General features: G+C 40.7%; 1 protein-coding gene across 1 annotated transcript in view; it reads left to right on the top strand.

Moving 5' to 3' along the window:
* LOC111235090 (XK-related protein 7-like) overlaps positions 1-10,647 on the top strand; it is a 62,823-nt gene extending 52,176 nt beyond the window's left edge. Inside the window, exons 2-4 of the mRNA XM_022763409.1 lie at positions 4,128-4,327; positions 9,339-9,558; positions 9,834-10,647. Of these exons, the coding sequence (XP_022619130.1) occupies positions 4,128-4,327; positions 9,339-9,558; positions 9,834-10,647 (1,234 nt within the window). The remainder of the gene's footprint in view (positions 1-4,127; positions 4,328-9,338; positions 9,559-9,833) is intronic.
* The last annotated feature ends 5,019 nt before the right edge of the window (positions 10,648-15,666 follow it).

Below are 15,666 nucleotides of genomic sequence, written 5' to 3'. Positions count from 1 at the left end.
TCAAACCTCCTCAACAAGCCAGTTTTCTTCTTTTCCCTCTGTCCTCGTCTTCTCAGAGTTCTGTATCACTTTCACCAAGTTCCACCAGTCAAACCTCAGCAAACACTTTACCTAAACTTAACCAACTCTTCTGGAGCTTATTGGACGCTTTATCGTGCCTGGGTGTAAACGTTCCCTGACAGACTAAATTCAGGTCAAAAACGTTCTCGAATGTTGAACCGACAGACAAACTGCTTACATTTAAAATGCTGGAATTACTGGAACCATTCATAAATTAATCAATGAGTTTTACACACATTTTTATGTTTTCTCCAACTGACTTTACTGAATGTATTTATTACTGTAAAATAACACTAAAAGGGCAGATACTGCATCTCACTTCTTCTCGAAATAACACTGAAAATTGTTTCATGTTGTGGATAAACACAGCAATTTTCACTGCGTCCTGATGGGACTGAACTAATGTTAAAAGAGCTGCTTCTCGACTCCTGGTGATTTGGGTTGAATTGCAAATCCCTGCCTCTGTCTGGTTCCTGCTGCCGATCGCTGCGTTTCATCCCTTGACCTGTAATATTCATTTAAAAGAGATGTAAATGAAGTGTGTGTAATGGTTTAATTTCCCTCTGTGTGTGTGAGTTTCTCTCCCTGGGTTCATTCTTGGTTCAACATCAGACTTGGCCACAATTCCCCAAGAGTCTATAAACACACACACACACACACACACACACACACAAACACGCACATACATGCTCTTTTTCAGAAATGCTCAGGGTCTCAACGGTCCAACTGTGGCCTTGTAGATAGTAGAGTTTTTGGCGGAGAGGAGAGAGGAGAGAGAAGAGGAGAGAGGAGAGAAGAAAGAGGAGAGGAGAGGAGGATGAAATGTACATGGGAGGAGAAAAGAGAACTGATAGAGATAGGTGTAGCGTGAGGGAGGAGAGGATTCATATAGATTTGATAGATTGGAAGCTCGAGGCAGAGAAAACGCCGGAGGGAAGAACAAAATAAATTGGATGGAGTGAGAGAGAGAGAGAGAGAGAGAGAGAGAGAAATGAGAGAGAAAGACAATAGCTGCATGAAATTGGATTGAGAGAGAAACAAAATGAGAGATAACAAGCAAAAGAAAGGAGGCAGAAAAAGAGAGGAGGAGAATGAAAAGATGAAGATAAATTGAGGGAGAAAGGAAAGAAGTACTACTGAAAAAAGGTGGAGGATGAAAGAGATAGTGGGGAAGTAAGAGAGATGAAAAGTGAGAAGCCGGAAAGAGAAAGATAAATAAACAGATAAATGGAGAAATGAACCAACAGAGATACAGAAAGAAGAAATACTGTATTTTTAAGAAAAACAATGACAAAACATTAAATCAAGATCCAGACAATAGCTGCAAAGGAGATGATGAGGGAAAGAGTCTACAGCCGTGCTTGGACACAGAGGTGCTTTGAGCTAAATGCTAACATGCTAATGTTTAGCTGGTCTAATGTACACATGTACACAGGTGTTGTAGCTGTTGGTAATGTCTGTAGTTTTGCAGACATTTCATCATAAACAAATTAAAACTTTGACCTGATGATGGCACTAGACGAAAAACGAACTTGGTGATCACCAAGTTCAGGACAGCCTCCGTGGGGTGTGATGGGGTGTGTGTGTGCGTGTGTGTGCGTGGGCATGCGTGGGCATGCGTGGGCATGCGTGCGTGTGTGTGTGTGTGCGTACGTGTGTGTGAGATCAAAAATCCATCCAATAGTTGTTGAGATTTTTCAATCTGGACCAAAGTGGAGGAAGCTCTGACCAAAGCCTGATTAAAAAGACAGAGTCAGAAGAAGCTAAGACGATCAAAGAAATTAAATATAGAGTGTAAGACACAAACAGAGGCAGACTAATAGAGAGTCACAGAGGTGGAGATGGAGAGAGAGACAGAGAGACATAGGGATTGAATGGAGGCGTGCCGGCAGTGCTTGGCCAGCAAATTATTTGCCGAGCTACAGATTTCCAGGCTGCCTCCTTGCTGCCTGTCTGTCACTGTGTGTGTGTGTGTGTGTGTGTGTGTGTGTGTGTGTGTGTGTGTGTGTGTGTGTGGGTGTGTGTGTGTGGGTGTGTGTGTGTGTGTGTGTGTGTGTGTGTATGTGTGTGTGTGTGTGTGTGTGTCTACATGAGACACATCTCATGTGAGTCCGTGTGTTTTAGGTGTGTGTAGGACTGTTGTTTGTTGCGTTTGTGCGTCCACATGCACATGTGTATCCATGCTTGTCTGTATTTTGCAAAAAATTGAAAATTGTCATATATGCTGACGTGTGTGTATATACGTGTGTGTGCGTCTGTGTGCAGTATGCATACAGTGCTGGGTTATTTTTACCCCTCTATTTAAAATCTGCTTGGGGATGCAGAAGCGCAGGAAGTGAGTGTCGTCTCACTTTTCCTCCAGCGAGCTTCATTTCTCCTCCACAACCCGTCTGTCCTGTCGTACTACTACTACTGTCTGCCATCCTCTTCACCCATGATGCATCAGCCCTTCCTACCATACACTCTCACACTAGACACAATTCAGCCACATTTTTTCAGTCATCCGCAGTTCCCAACCGTTTTAGGCTCCTGACCGCTTTGTCAGAGCCCTGAGAAGGTGAAAAAAATGTTTTTAAAAATATAATTTTATCACTCTTAAAATCACCATCTTATCAAGTCAGTCAGTTAATCGCAGATTTCTTGCAGTGATTTGATGACCACTCACTTTTACATCTAGCTGTTCTTGTTTTTGTCATCTACATGTCTGTCCGTCATGTCCCGTGTGCCCTTCATGCCACACCTGTTTTTGTTACAATGTCAGCAATAAGGGATTTTTTTTTTTAACTCTATTTTCCAAGTCATAATACAAACCAGTTTTCCATAAAGCTTCCTTGTTTTTCTGTCCTCTGACATCTCTGTCTCTGTACTGCAGACCTCACACTGCAGCAGCAGGTGAAAATACAATGTGTCACAGATCTTTGAACAACCCTGCCCCTCCTCTCCTCACATCAATATCTGTCTTCAGGTTTGAAAAAAAAAAAAAAAATACAGCAGCTCTCCACCAAGGGCCAGATGACCCGCTGCAATCCTGCGACCAATCCTGTCACTGATACCAGAAAAACAACAAAACAAAACGCGTCAGAGCTGAGCGTTGACAGGTGAGGGTAAAGATGACTCTCTGGAGAATTTCGTGGTGAGGGTTCACATTTTCTCCTGAAAGATGTCGCTTAGTTTTTGACTCTGTTGTATCCTTGTATTTGTTTGTATTTACTGCCATGTGTGGCAGGACTGAGAAGATTGCTGCTCTAAATTATACTGAACTGACCATCCTTCAGCATCACTGCTACACCGACATCGCTTTAATTATACCCACAACACCTCAGTGTGAGGAACACCTTCCCTCACTGTTTCACTGTTTTTCACTTTTAAATAAATTATTACTTCTTGTATCCAAACTGCATTTAAGGAGTGAAAAAAAACTGAAAAAACATCTGTCAACATCCAACAAAACTATATGTTGTGCTGGAAAATCATCATCAAACATTTTCATATTTGTCATTCACCAAGGGGAAAAACTTTCTGCTTTTTCTATTTTTCTTTAAGGTGCAGCTATAGAGTTTGTAGTTCTTTTAAAGGGTCACTTCATACAAATTACACACAGTTTTCCTGTTGTGGATTGTCCAGGGCTTTTTGTTGGACATTGTTGCAAGACATCATCATTCAATGCTCTTAGGAGTACAGATTGTATTTGGGTGGTGGCAGAACACCAAATAGGTTATGACTGACCGTTTGTCATATTGTTTTGCATTGTAGTTGTTGACACCTGTAAATGATGATCATGTTGTTGTTTTCTGTGGTTTCCTAGGGTTACGGCCAAAGGCTTTTCAGTTTGGTCACCTGTTGCCATCATTTTCAGACATGTGATGTTTGTTAATGTTTTTTGTGCCTGAGGATCGTATTGATCAGAATGTTGCACAGCAGTGATGAATGAAAAAGGACAGGGTGTGGATTCTACTGTTTGGCGTTGCCGTTTGATGTTCTTCCCAAAGAATCTGATACACAGGAACAATAGAGGAAAAAAGTACACACAGCACTAGTATAAATCCATCTCTGTCTCTGGCCCTCAGGTATATCCACGCCCTCTACCTGGGAGCCCAGAGCCGTTGGCACAGCAACGGGCCCCGCCGCCACTTCCACTGGCGGCTGATGTTTGAGAGCGCTGACATCACCATGCTCCGTCTACTGGAGGCCTTCCTTAAATCGGCACCACAGCTCGTCCTCCAGCTGAGCATCATGATCCACGGAAACACCGTCCTCCCTCTGCAAGGTGAGAGACGCTGTGACACGTCAGAGGAAACAGGTTTAAAGTCTGAGTCACAGATCAAAATCTGAAGTCTGTAAACTTTTTTTTAACAGATATCCTTGTGTTTCCAGGTCCAAACATTAAAGTTTGTGAGTACGATGTCAGTGATGAAAATAAGACCCAAATTGTTATAAACTGGAATCATCCTTTAAGGAAAAACTGCGCAATTTCTCTCCTCAGATGTTATTTATTGGATTTTATCAGTCATCATTTCTGATTGTTACAGAGGCTGCTGCAGAGAGAGAGGGAGAAAGGGAGAGAGACAGAGAGAGAGAGGGAGAGAGAGAGTGTATGTTTTGTTTTATTAATCAAAAGCCCATCTGCTTCTTGTAAGAGGTGCATGAATAAAGCATAGACTCTCATACTGATATCTGCCCTCAACACACACACACACACGCACACACACACGCACTCTTCCTTCATTAAACATTACTGCCTCTCTCTCTCTCTCAAATTTAGATACACACACTCACAGTTCACGCACACTGTGTTCTGATGTACCTGGCAGCAGAGAAGTCAAGTATCAGACACATGTATGAATTGCACAAAACACACAGTCAGGGAACAAACACACACAATAAAACCTACAACACACACACGCACACACACACATACATGTGAGCAACAGAAAAGCTCACACACTAAGTGATGTGCATTCTCATATTTGAAAAACACACACACACACACACACACACGCACACACACACACACACACACACAACACACCCTAAACCTTAACCGTAACGTGCATTATTTTTGTCCATTTCTGGGGATCAATTAACTGTTAATGAGCATTCATGTTTTTAATTGTGCACACTCTCCCACATGGCCTGCGTTACATTACTGCTGATCAGGCTCATTGATTAATTCATAACTCAGCCAATCAAAAGAATCATCTATCGGCGCTGCCAATTAATCATTCTAGTCATCTGTTGAGTACAAATCCCAAGCATTTGCTGGCTCCTCTTTCTCCAAATGTTGGGATTTGCTGGGCTTTCCAAGCACAACAAACTGCATCTGTCACTTTCTACCCATAATCCCCTTTGTTTTGGGTTCATTTCTTATGTAACAGCTTTGGTTTATTTTTCTTGAGCTGGAGGCAAGGAGACCTGGTTTGATGTGTTAACTCAGGTGGGTTTAGTCAACAAGAGGCTGGTTGTTCACTGGCTGCGGTCAATTCAGATTCATGTCAGATTACGGTTGTTACCAGTTTTTATGAAAGGAAAAAATGACATTAACAAAAGTAGTAACCCTCTCCTGCAGCATGATCCTCAAGGACATTGTTGGCATGACACAGTAGTGGTAGATTAGGACACATTTTGCCACTATTATGAGTGTTTGGAACATAATGATCAACAGAAAAGTCTATTAAGCTGCATTATTTGTTCTTTTTTTCCAGTTGTGAAACTAATTATGACAAGCTTTATTTATAGGCCATTTTTCTAAACAAAAGTTACAATGTGCTTTAGAACAAAGAGCAAAACTCAAACTGACAAACACCCAAAACAGACCACTCCCAATAGACCATATTCACACGGCAGCCATTTTCCTCTGACGTCACACTCAGGGCGGGAAGCTCAAATTCTGTCACAGGCACAGCCTCTTCTTATTGCTAACTTACCTCTACCCTATAGGGAGGCTCGTTTTTTACCGACAGTGGTGGTATTGTTATCCTCAACATTGACTGAAATCAGAACAAAACTGTTTGTAGTACGTCACTTGCTTCCCGAGTGTGTCATTTAATATTACCTGGCAAAGTGAACCCTATCAGAAATGAGTAGAATAACGCTCAATTAAAACAATGAAAGGTTAAGTTAGCAGTGACGCACTTGCTCCGCTGTCATATTACTGTATCATTGATGCAGGTTGATTATGAAACCATATAACATTAGTTAATATTTAATGTTTGCACAAGCCAGTGGATTGAGATGTCATCTGACAACTGGTTAGCTCTAACATTGACATTTATGTTTATTACAAACTTCAGGTTTGCTAGCCTAACATTAACTTAGAGTGTTTCCAGTGTGGGCCGGTCTTACCTTCAAAATCGTGGATATGAGCTTCAATTCAGTAGCTGTATTTTTTTTTTTTTTAATCCTTTTAGGTCAAAGAAAAATGATGGTAATCAAGTCAAGTTTTTCGACCATCTCACCATTCTCACATAGAATTTATTCAGAGATATTGAAGTGCTCAAGGCTTCCCACCGAAGAGAAGGCAACCTTAAACACAGTGGTTAGAAAAGACTGGATAAAGTGCATAAAAGAAGAGGGAGCCAAATTAACTAAGATCAGATCACTTCATGTTAAAGGTGTGATTTCTCATTCACTGTCAGTCTTTAGCTTTAACACTCTGTCCAAAAATGAACAAACTAATACTGGTCTATTCTGCCTCCATGAAATGGCCCACACTCATTTACTTTCTCCAACCTACTCACCTTTTAAATGTTACCAAACTGTCAGCCATAGACATGGAAGCATGACATCCCTAACTAGTCTCACAAACTCACTGTTTTAAGCAGTGCAGGTAGTGGCTGACTGCAAATGTTTTCCCCTCGGGGCTTACAATACAAACTCGTAGACTCGACTCAGCTGCTGCTGATAGTGGCTCTTGTACACACTCACTGCCCTCCATACTTCCCATACAAGCCAAGCTGCAGCCCGTACACTGAAGACTGCCAAGCAGAATGAGACCTCTGGGGAGCTCTGGGGCTCGGCAGATTTGTTCACGTATCAGAGTCAGATGGTCGACTTAAAGCTTGTTAGTCTGTGGATATTACTTCTGATTCCTGCTGTCTGTGGATGTTGGAGAAGCTCCCTGCTGCAGTTTGGTTGAGTTACACAACTTTTGGTGCCTGTTAGTGTTAATAATCGTTATGCATTTTGACTTAGATACGTCATCCCCTGGGGTTTTTTTTCTGATGTGACATATGTATGAGTTTGTAGAGTTACGTTTATTTATTTTTGGGGGGATAATGAAGTGTTTTACTTCAACTCGATTCTGCCCTGTGAGTGTGCTCTGCACTCGTGTGGCCTGAGAGGTGCAGCACCAAATTCTGGAAATACTCACATGAACTTAACGGCACTATTGAGAATCGCAGTTACATGACTGTTCAGTAGAGTAACTGGCTGCCTGCCCATTCAGTGATTTACATTATTAGCTATAATATCTTTATGTTATGAAGACAGATTTACTCAGTGATAATCATAGATCAAACAAACAGTAACATTTTCAGAAGTGTTGGTGCTATTATTTGATTTTATTCAGTCAAATAGCATCATCGACATGAACAAACATTATTTCAGGATGAAACCCCGCAGAGTTAATTTCTCAAAACTTACATTTTATTTTCAACTTCCATATATAGGCTATATATTACAAAGAACAGAAACGGGCGTTTGCAATTGTCAATACGTTACAACATGCTGCGAATACAAGTGAGGTATAAAGTTAATTGATATTTCAACAGGATGGGACTTCATACGAAATCTTATGGACCTTAAAAAACTAACAATAACTTGGTTATTTTCAAAGAGCCTTACGATCTTAGTTTTGTAAACATCAAAGTCAAATACCAGTAAGTTTTTCTACATGGAGTGAAGACTGAAGTTCTCGCCGATTTCTTCATAGAAATGGGAATGATAAAAATTACATTGAAATGCTAAGTCAGTTCAGCTCTTCCTCTGCTCAAACTTTAATGCTTTCTCAGTGTGATTCACGGCTAATTTGAGACAAGACAGCATGGTTAAGACACATGAATGTTTAATGCGTTAAACTGTGCTCTGGGTGGCTCACACTGGGCCTCACTGTTCCATGTGCAGGCTAACGACCATTTGACTTCCAGCTGGTTCAAGTTAGTTTGAAGGAACTAGAAGAGAAGAGTCTGTCGGTAATGATGTAGTTGACTGATAATCTTATAACTAGTAGTTATTCTCAGCATGTATCTAGTGAACATTTTAAGGGTCTTAGTAATCAATTAGTATCAACTGATTATTTATAAGATAAGAAGATAAGATACTGGTCAATAAATTTGATATAAAATTTGATAACCAGGACACATAATATGTTTGCTGATCCCCACAACTTTTCCTTTATCACCACCATTAGGACAAAATTCCATTTTAAGATATTTCTTCATAAATTGAACAGATTGTCATAAAGTTTCCCGATCACATGCTTCCTCTCAAGAGGATTCATCCTCCTTTATATATATTATAATATTAATAATAACTGGGGTTATAATACCTGATATATCTGGCTTGCCATCGAAACCACTTCAGTTTTAATTCTCATGTTTATATCTGGTTTTATTAGAAGAACCATTGTATTCTATCTCAATTTATTATAATACCTGGTTTTATTATTGTAATCACTAGTCTTATCACCCACGATACTATAATGATAATTAAAAAAGATATCAGATATTTATATATATTTAAATCATTTTTAACATAAAAATATGTGATTAATCTGCATAGAATATAATTATCAATATATGCTTTGTACAGTTGGAAAATAAACTTTCATAGCCTAAACATGTAATGGTGTCACTGTTTTTAACTACTTCAGCTACTACCAATAAACCTTGACTCAAGGTTAAATTACTAGCTTTTTTCAAAGATTTCAGCTATATCTTCATGGAGTTTGGTCAGTTGTCATGGTTCTCAGACCATAAGACCTATAATTGAAAAAAAGTAAGTTGAAAATATCTTAACAGCTGTGTATACAGTTTATCAATACTCAAGCATCTGCAATACAACAACAGGGTAAATTATAATTCTGTCTTACAAATATCACCAATATCACTGCTGTGAGCTGAGAGCTGATCAATCAGCTTTACGTTTGAGATGTTTAGGTACAATGATTGAATCAAAGTTTACCAGTGATTAAGACTGAAATACTGTACATTGGTGTTTGTCTCTTCCTCCCCTTCTTCTTCTTATTCTCTCTCTGCCCCTCTCTTTATCTGCCCCTCCAGGTCTCTCAGCCTCGGCCTCCCTGGTCTCTCTGGCCTGGATGATCGCCTCCTACCAGAAAGTTCTCCGGGACTCCCGCGACGACAAGCTGCCCATGTCCTACAAGGCCGTGATCGCCCAGATGTTGTGGCACTTCTTCACCATCGGGGCGAGGACTGTGGCCTTTGCCCTCTTCGCCTCCGTCTTCCAGCTCTACTTTGGCATTTTCATCGTCAGCCACTGGTGCGCCATATGTGACACGATGCAAAGAGTTTAGGTCCACAGTGAGAAGCTTAGAAAATGATGAATCATGATATGTCTTTTTAATAGTTATCAGATGAAAACTGGAGTAGTAGTAACAACAGCAACAATAGCAACAACAGCAAAATGTTTTACTTATTAAATGTGTAGATGTTTTAAAAGGCACTGCAGCATAAATTGATAGATTTATATGCCTTGTACTGTCCCCTTGCCTTAGTATCCATATGTTATATCCTGCAATATTGTTTATTTTTCAGGTGTGTCATGACTTTCTGGATCATCCAAGGTGAGACCGACTTTTGCATGTCCAAGTGGGAGGAGATCATCTACAACATGGTGGTGGGCATCATCTACATCTTCTGCTGGTTCAATGTCAAGGAGGGTCCCAGCCGCTTCCGCATGACCGTCTACTACTCTGTGACGCTGGCTGAGAATGTGGCACTGACCGCTGCCTGGTACACCTACCGTGGCCCGCACACCTCCGACTCCTACGCCCTGGTCGTGGTGTGCCTGGTGGCCTGCAGCTTTGCCCTGGGAACCTTTTTCATGTTGGTGTATTACTGCTGGCTGCACCCTGATGGGCCAGTTCTGGGCTCACAGTGGGGAGGCTGTGTGGATGAGGGCGTGGTGGGTGCAGGAGGGGTGGCGGGAGTGATTGATGCTTGCCTCACCCCATCACAAGGGTCCCAAACAGACATGGTCATTACCAGCCCTCCGAGAACTCTCCCCAGGACTAAAGACACAGGGGAGCCGGTTCCCGGAGAGAGAGACAGGGACAAGGAGAGAGACAGGGACAGTTGCCTGCCTGTCTTCCAGGTTCGTCCTTCCCCCTCCTCCTCTCCCGCACTCCTCCACAGGACCTCCTCTTCATCCCGTGCGCAGGAGGGCCCTGTGATCCGGATTGACCTCCCAAGAAAGCGATACCCAGCCTGGGATGCTCACTTTATCGATCGGCGCCTCCGCAAGACCATCCTGCTTCTGGAGACGTCATCAGCCGTCAGCCCCCGGATACAGTACAGGAGTAGCATGATGGGCAGCAAAGAGGTATTAGAATATGAAACAACTGTCTAAGCCAATAGGGGCTCTTAAACTTAAAAATGCAGTCTGGGACCAAGGCTCAGCCTGAGATCAGTTCTCATCCCAGGACTGCCTACACCAGGAGAAGCATGGAAAGGAGACACAGTGTCAGTCAACTCCTTTTAAGAAAAGAGGTTGTCAGAACTTGATTGTAAAATGTGAAGCGCAATCTGGGACCAAGGCTCTCCCCTTAGGACGCAGTCTGGGAGTAAGTAGCATGAATGAGCCGTGGGAAGTTAATGGAGTAACTCTGAACTGGGATAATCTTCATCTTTTCTAAAAGCTTGGAGGTGAGAAATTTAATCTCTCATCCGGGGACCAAGGAGTGTTAGATTTAGTTTCATCCTGTACGGTCATTACAACAAAGTAAAAGGATTTGAGAGCAATGAAGTTGCAGAGTCTGAGATAACTGAAAAACATTCTGCTGCAAGAACTTGAGCCGTGGACCCCGGAGACTCAACAGAGACTTACCAGGGAACGTTTAGAGACTGGCTGCTAGAGTTTGCCCGGGACATGCAATCATTTTGGTTTGGCAGCAAAATTAGACACTGGCAGTGAATAGAGACTGACTATCCAACAAATACTGCTTGAATGATTTGCAGGTCAAAAGATGCAACAAGATCTACCTTAAAACTGGGCTGAATTTGGTTGAAAATGGAGGTCCTTTTTTCTTTTACAAATCCAGGTTACATACAGTGTAATAGAGATGTTGTTTCAACAGCAATTAAATGAGTATATTTCAGTGTGAAGCTAAACATAACTACAGGACGAATTAAAACTGTGAATGTGAATGAAAAAATGGTTATTTTAACAGAGATATCTCACTTTTCAACCAGCTATAGCCCAATTTTAACCAGCTACATACCTTTGACCTCCAAATCACAAATTAATTGCTAGCTTGGTGCATCAGGCTTCATACTGTAAGAAAAGCAATGACTTTGAAAAGTATAAACACAGAAAGTGAGAGTGAGAGATACTAATATTTTTCTTTTATCCCATCATTCTTCCAAAAGATTGCATGTCCCTACCAACATTTGCTAACCATCCTCTAAGCACTATCAGTGGTGTCTAAAGAGAAATACAGTCTCATGAGAACACAAAAATCCATCTAATGTAGGCTCACGACTCAGTCTAGGTCCAGATTGTTTCTGAAATGTAGGCCTGAGATACAAGTGACAGTCACCCATCCATATGTGCTACAAAAGCAGCCATAGCAAAAGTCCCACAGTTTACATCCCAGCTACACCGTCACCGACCTGAGAAAGGACTTGTTTGGAAAAAAAAATCAATCAGGACTGGTGGACGACTTCTGCAGTGGCTGCTACCATATGGCATGCTGTAACTCACCACAAACAGGCCTGTGATGTACAGTTGAATAAATACAGATGTCAGATATAAGCTATTATAATAAGCTGTAGTTAGGTGATGAATGACGTTTGGGTGAAGAAGCTTCATTTACTCTTAAGAGTCTAAATTTCGCCCAGAGTTTTTTCGAATACATTACATATAGGGGGGTGAAGGGGGGATGTCGTGAGCAACCTCATTATGCTATGAAAACATTTTCCAGTGTTTGGTTTTTGGGGGGAACAGTAGCTGGAAAGAAATGTTTTTAATCATGTCAACCAACCTTAAAGATTTCTAGAAGGGTTCGTTGGAATGTGAAAACCCTTGAACACATCCAGTAAGTGGTTAATACAAGAAAAAACATGTGCTTAAAAAAACTGAAAGATGCAAAATACCATGACATTTTTGCAGGCTAACTAGTTAGCAATAGCTGCTGTTTTTTGTTATAATGTATACAATGTTGACATGGATTGACCTTTCGCAAAGGTGGTGTTGTTTACAAAATGAAACCATGTACAGGCCTTTGATTCAAAGTAGTTTTTGGTAGATTCAGGTTTGGACTGAGGTCACTAGAGTGATAAAAAAAATACATCTGGCCCAACATATGCCTGGGTCCTCAGCCATATCGGGCGTCTTGCCCATATACTTCCGCATCTGGGTAGAGTCCTGCTGTTATCCTCTGATATTGTCTGATAGTTGGAAGGTTTTCTGTGTGCGCACCAGAATTGGTCCAGATGTGGGAGTAGCATCTTACAATCATGCTGTATATGGGCCAGATAAGGGCCGTGGAACCAGGCGTATACTGGGCCAGAAGAAAATAAGCATGTGGCCCATGTATGGGTTGGATTTATTTTGCTATCTGGACTTCAGCTGAGCCGAATCAGTTACCAACTTTAAACGCAGAACCTCCCAGGTATGAATGAGTGTTAATATCAATCAGAAGCAGCTGGATGCTGAGAAAGTCGAGCAGGGTCAGCAACAATACCTGAAGGAAGAACAGTTTAAAAAGAAAACACTAGCATCAAAGCTAACCTCTGTCCTCTGTCATATAACACAACACATTTCTCTTTGGCAGTCTCTCTTTGAAGTTTTTTTTCAAAGACATTTTTTTGCTTTAAAAGCCTTTAGGGTTAGTCTGTGCATTTAAGGTGAACTGATTTGTTATGAAGTGGGAGGTTGTTAAGTCCAGCCCAGAAACACATAATCCGGTGTTGGTGATTATTAATAGCAATGCACTTGAAAAAAGCATGTTCATCAAAACACGTTTGACGATTTGAAATACTGTGCAGTGACAAAGGCTCCCAGTTAATGATATAATTTAACTGATTTGTACCTTAGTAGCTGTGATGTGAAGATTTTTATGTTACAACCCAACAAGCATTTAGAAGATGCCCATGTTCAGGGGGTCACCAATTAATGGTTGACTGGCACAAGCACAAAAAACAAAATTTTATGGCACAGTAAAACTCGTTAGACTGCTATGAACTTGTGTCAAAAATATGTAGATTATAGATATTCAACAAGCTGCTCAACATTTATGAACCTGTTACCATCTCCACCCTGATTTACAATAAGAAGAAAATCTAAACAGTTCCCTCCTGCTGTCCAGAATGGTTTTAGTTATCAATTTTATGCTGATGATGCATGTGTATAATCTGAGGTGTTGCAGGGACTCCCAATGCTAAAACCTCTAGTATCATGTGGACTTTAGGTCGAAGAGCAGAGCAATCACTAAGAGCAGTTTATATACTTACTTTTCAACGATGCATTTTCATATGAGCAGCATTGTTCACGTACTTATCTATCTCTATCTGGAGGATAGGAGAAGGAGCATAGACGAGGGCCAAATTATCCCTGGCTCTTCCTTGAAAACTGAAAACTTTTTTTTGTATCAGTGAAGATTTTGGCCTGATGTTCGTTAGGAATCATTCTCTCAGGGGGTGTTTGGTGGCCCAACGGTTACGCAACATCCATGGTTTGATAGCCGAAAAAAAAAACTCTGAATGATGATGACATATATCCGCCGCGACTTTCAGGACCATGGTTGGGTTAACTTGCTCTGGAATCTGGATCAAAGTCTTCATTGATGTTACTCAGTGGTTAATGTTGAGATCAAGTCACAAACATTGGCGGAAACTTTCTGATGTTGTCATCGTACGAGATTAATCTGCTGCTGACCTTACCTCACTGCCCACTTTTTCATGTGTCTATTTGCATCTTGCAGATATGAGAATGTGAACAATCTTAGGATACACTGAGTGGCCATCATGCACACTCGTGCGTTGCTAAAGCAAGTATATAACCTCTCTCACCCTAACAAGGTTTGTGGTTGTATGTGTGTCTCCTCTACAGGGAAGATCAGGAATACGAATTAAAAAATAATAATATTGGTAATAATACAGTTTTATTATCTGGACAGTGTTGTGTCCTGCCTGAACTTGTGGATGTTGGTACAGTGATGACAGTCACAGTCACGGCGATGTTAATGGTGCTGAAAACAATGACTCTTTGTCAAAAGTGATCATGTCAAACATGATGGGCCTGAAGGCTACGATGTACAGATGATGCATACGTTAATCTCCCAGTCATGGGCTGAGGGCAAGGCTTCGCTTTCTCTGATGAACCAGTCCTTTGTCGTTGAGGTAAAATAAGTTAAAAGTGGTTCGCTGGTTATATATTGACTTGAACTTAAACATGTTAAAAAGTGAGTTAAAAGTGAGTTAAAAAAAACTCAAATCATCTTTTATTAATTGATGCAAGTATTTATGTTTATTTATTTTTGTATTTGTTTTATATCTATTTATCTATTGTTTACTCACTCGGTGGCCATGTCTTTGGTATGACTCTTATATTAAGATGTAAAAACTGAAAACAGATTTTTTTTTACTCATTCTATATATCTGTATATACCAGAGTGGCGCTATACTAGGACATGTGTGTATGAGTGTGTGTGCTTTGGTTTGTATGTATTGTATGTACAGTATGTATGTAAGGATGTGCTATAAGTTTTTTTGATAATGCTGCTTAAACATCCTCTGAGTGAACGAGCAGAAAAATAAAACAGTGGTGAAAATATCTATGACGATGTTAAAAAAAGAACTCAAGCTGTGCTGATAACTGTAGATGGGAACAATACTGTAGTAAACATGGTTGAACAGCCGTCGAATAAACTCCCTGGGTGTGTCTGTGTCTTTTTTGATGGTACCAGAGGTAACTACTCATATGTATTTTACTTAATTGCAATGCTTAAACGTAATTGTACTTTACGTGAATACTTCCAATTTGTGAAATTTTTGAACACATTTTACATCAAATTCAGGCGCACTTTTAAAGTGATAGTTCAGGTTATTTGATGTGGGGTTGTGTGAGGTACTTATCAATAGTCAATGTATTACCTGCAGTAGATTTGGATCAGTACACTTCCAGTTTAGAGAAGCAGCCGGGGACATCTGCAAAAAATAGTTTTTTTTCCACTTTAAATGATATTTTAGCCGCTTTATCTCGCCATCAAACAACCCTTTCCTTTCGAACTACATTTTTTCAACCGTTAAACTACTGTATTCCTTCGCAGAAGTGCACCTATACTTAACTCTGTCTGACTGCAGAGTAATAATTGATCTAATCTACTGCAGGTAATACACAGACTATAGATAACTACCTCACATCAAA

Source organism: Seriola dumerili, unplaced genomic scaffold (genome assembly GCF_002260705.1).
Source record: "Seriola dumerili isolate Sdu_G_001 unplaced genomic scaffold, Sdu_1.0 BDQW01000468.1, whole genome shotgun sequence".
Lineage (NCBI taxonomy): Eukaryota > Metazoa > Chordata > Actinopteri > Carangiformes > Carangidae > Seriola > Seriola dumerili.
The sequence above is the reverse complement of the archived record's forward strand: the minus strand, read 5'-3'. Positions and strand labels throughout refer to the sequence as shown.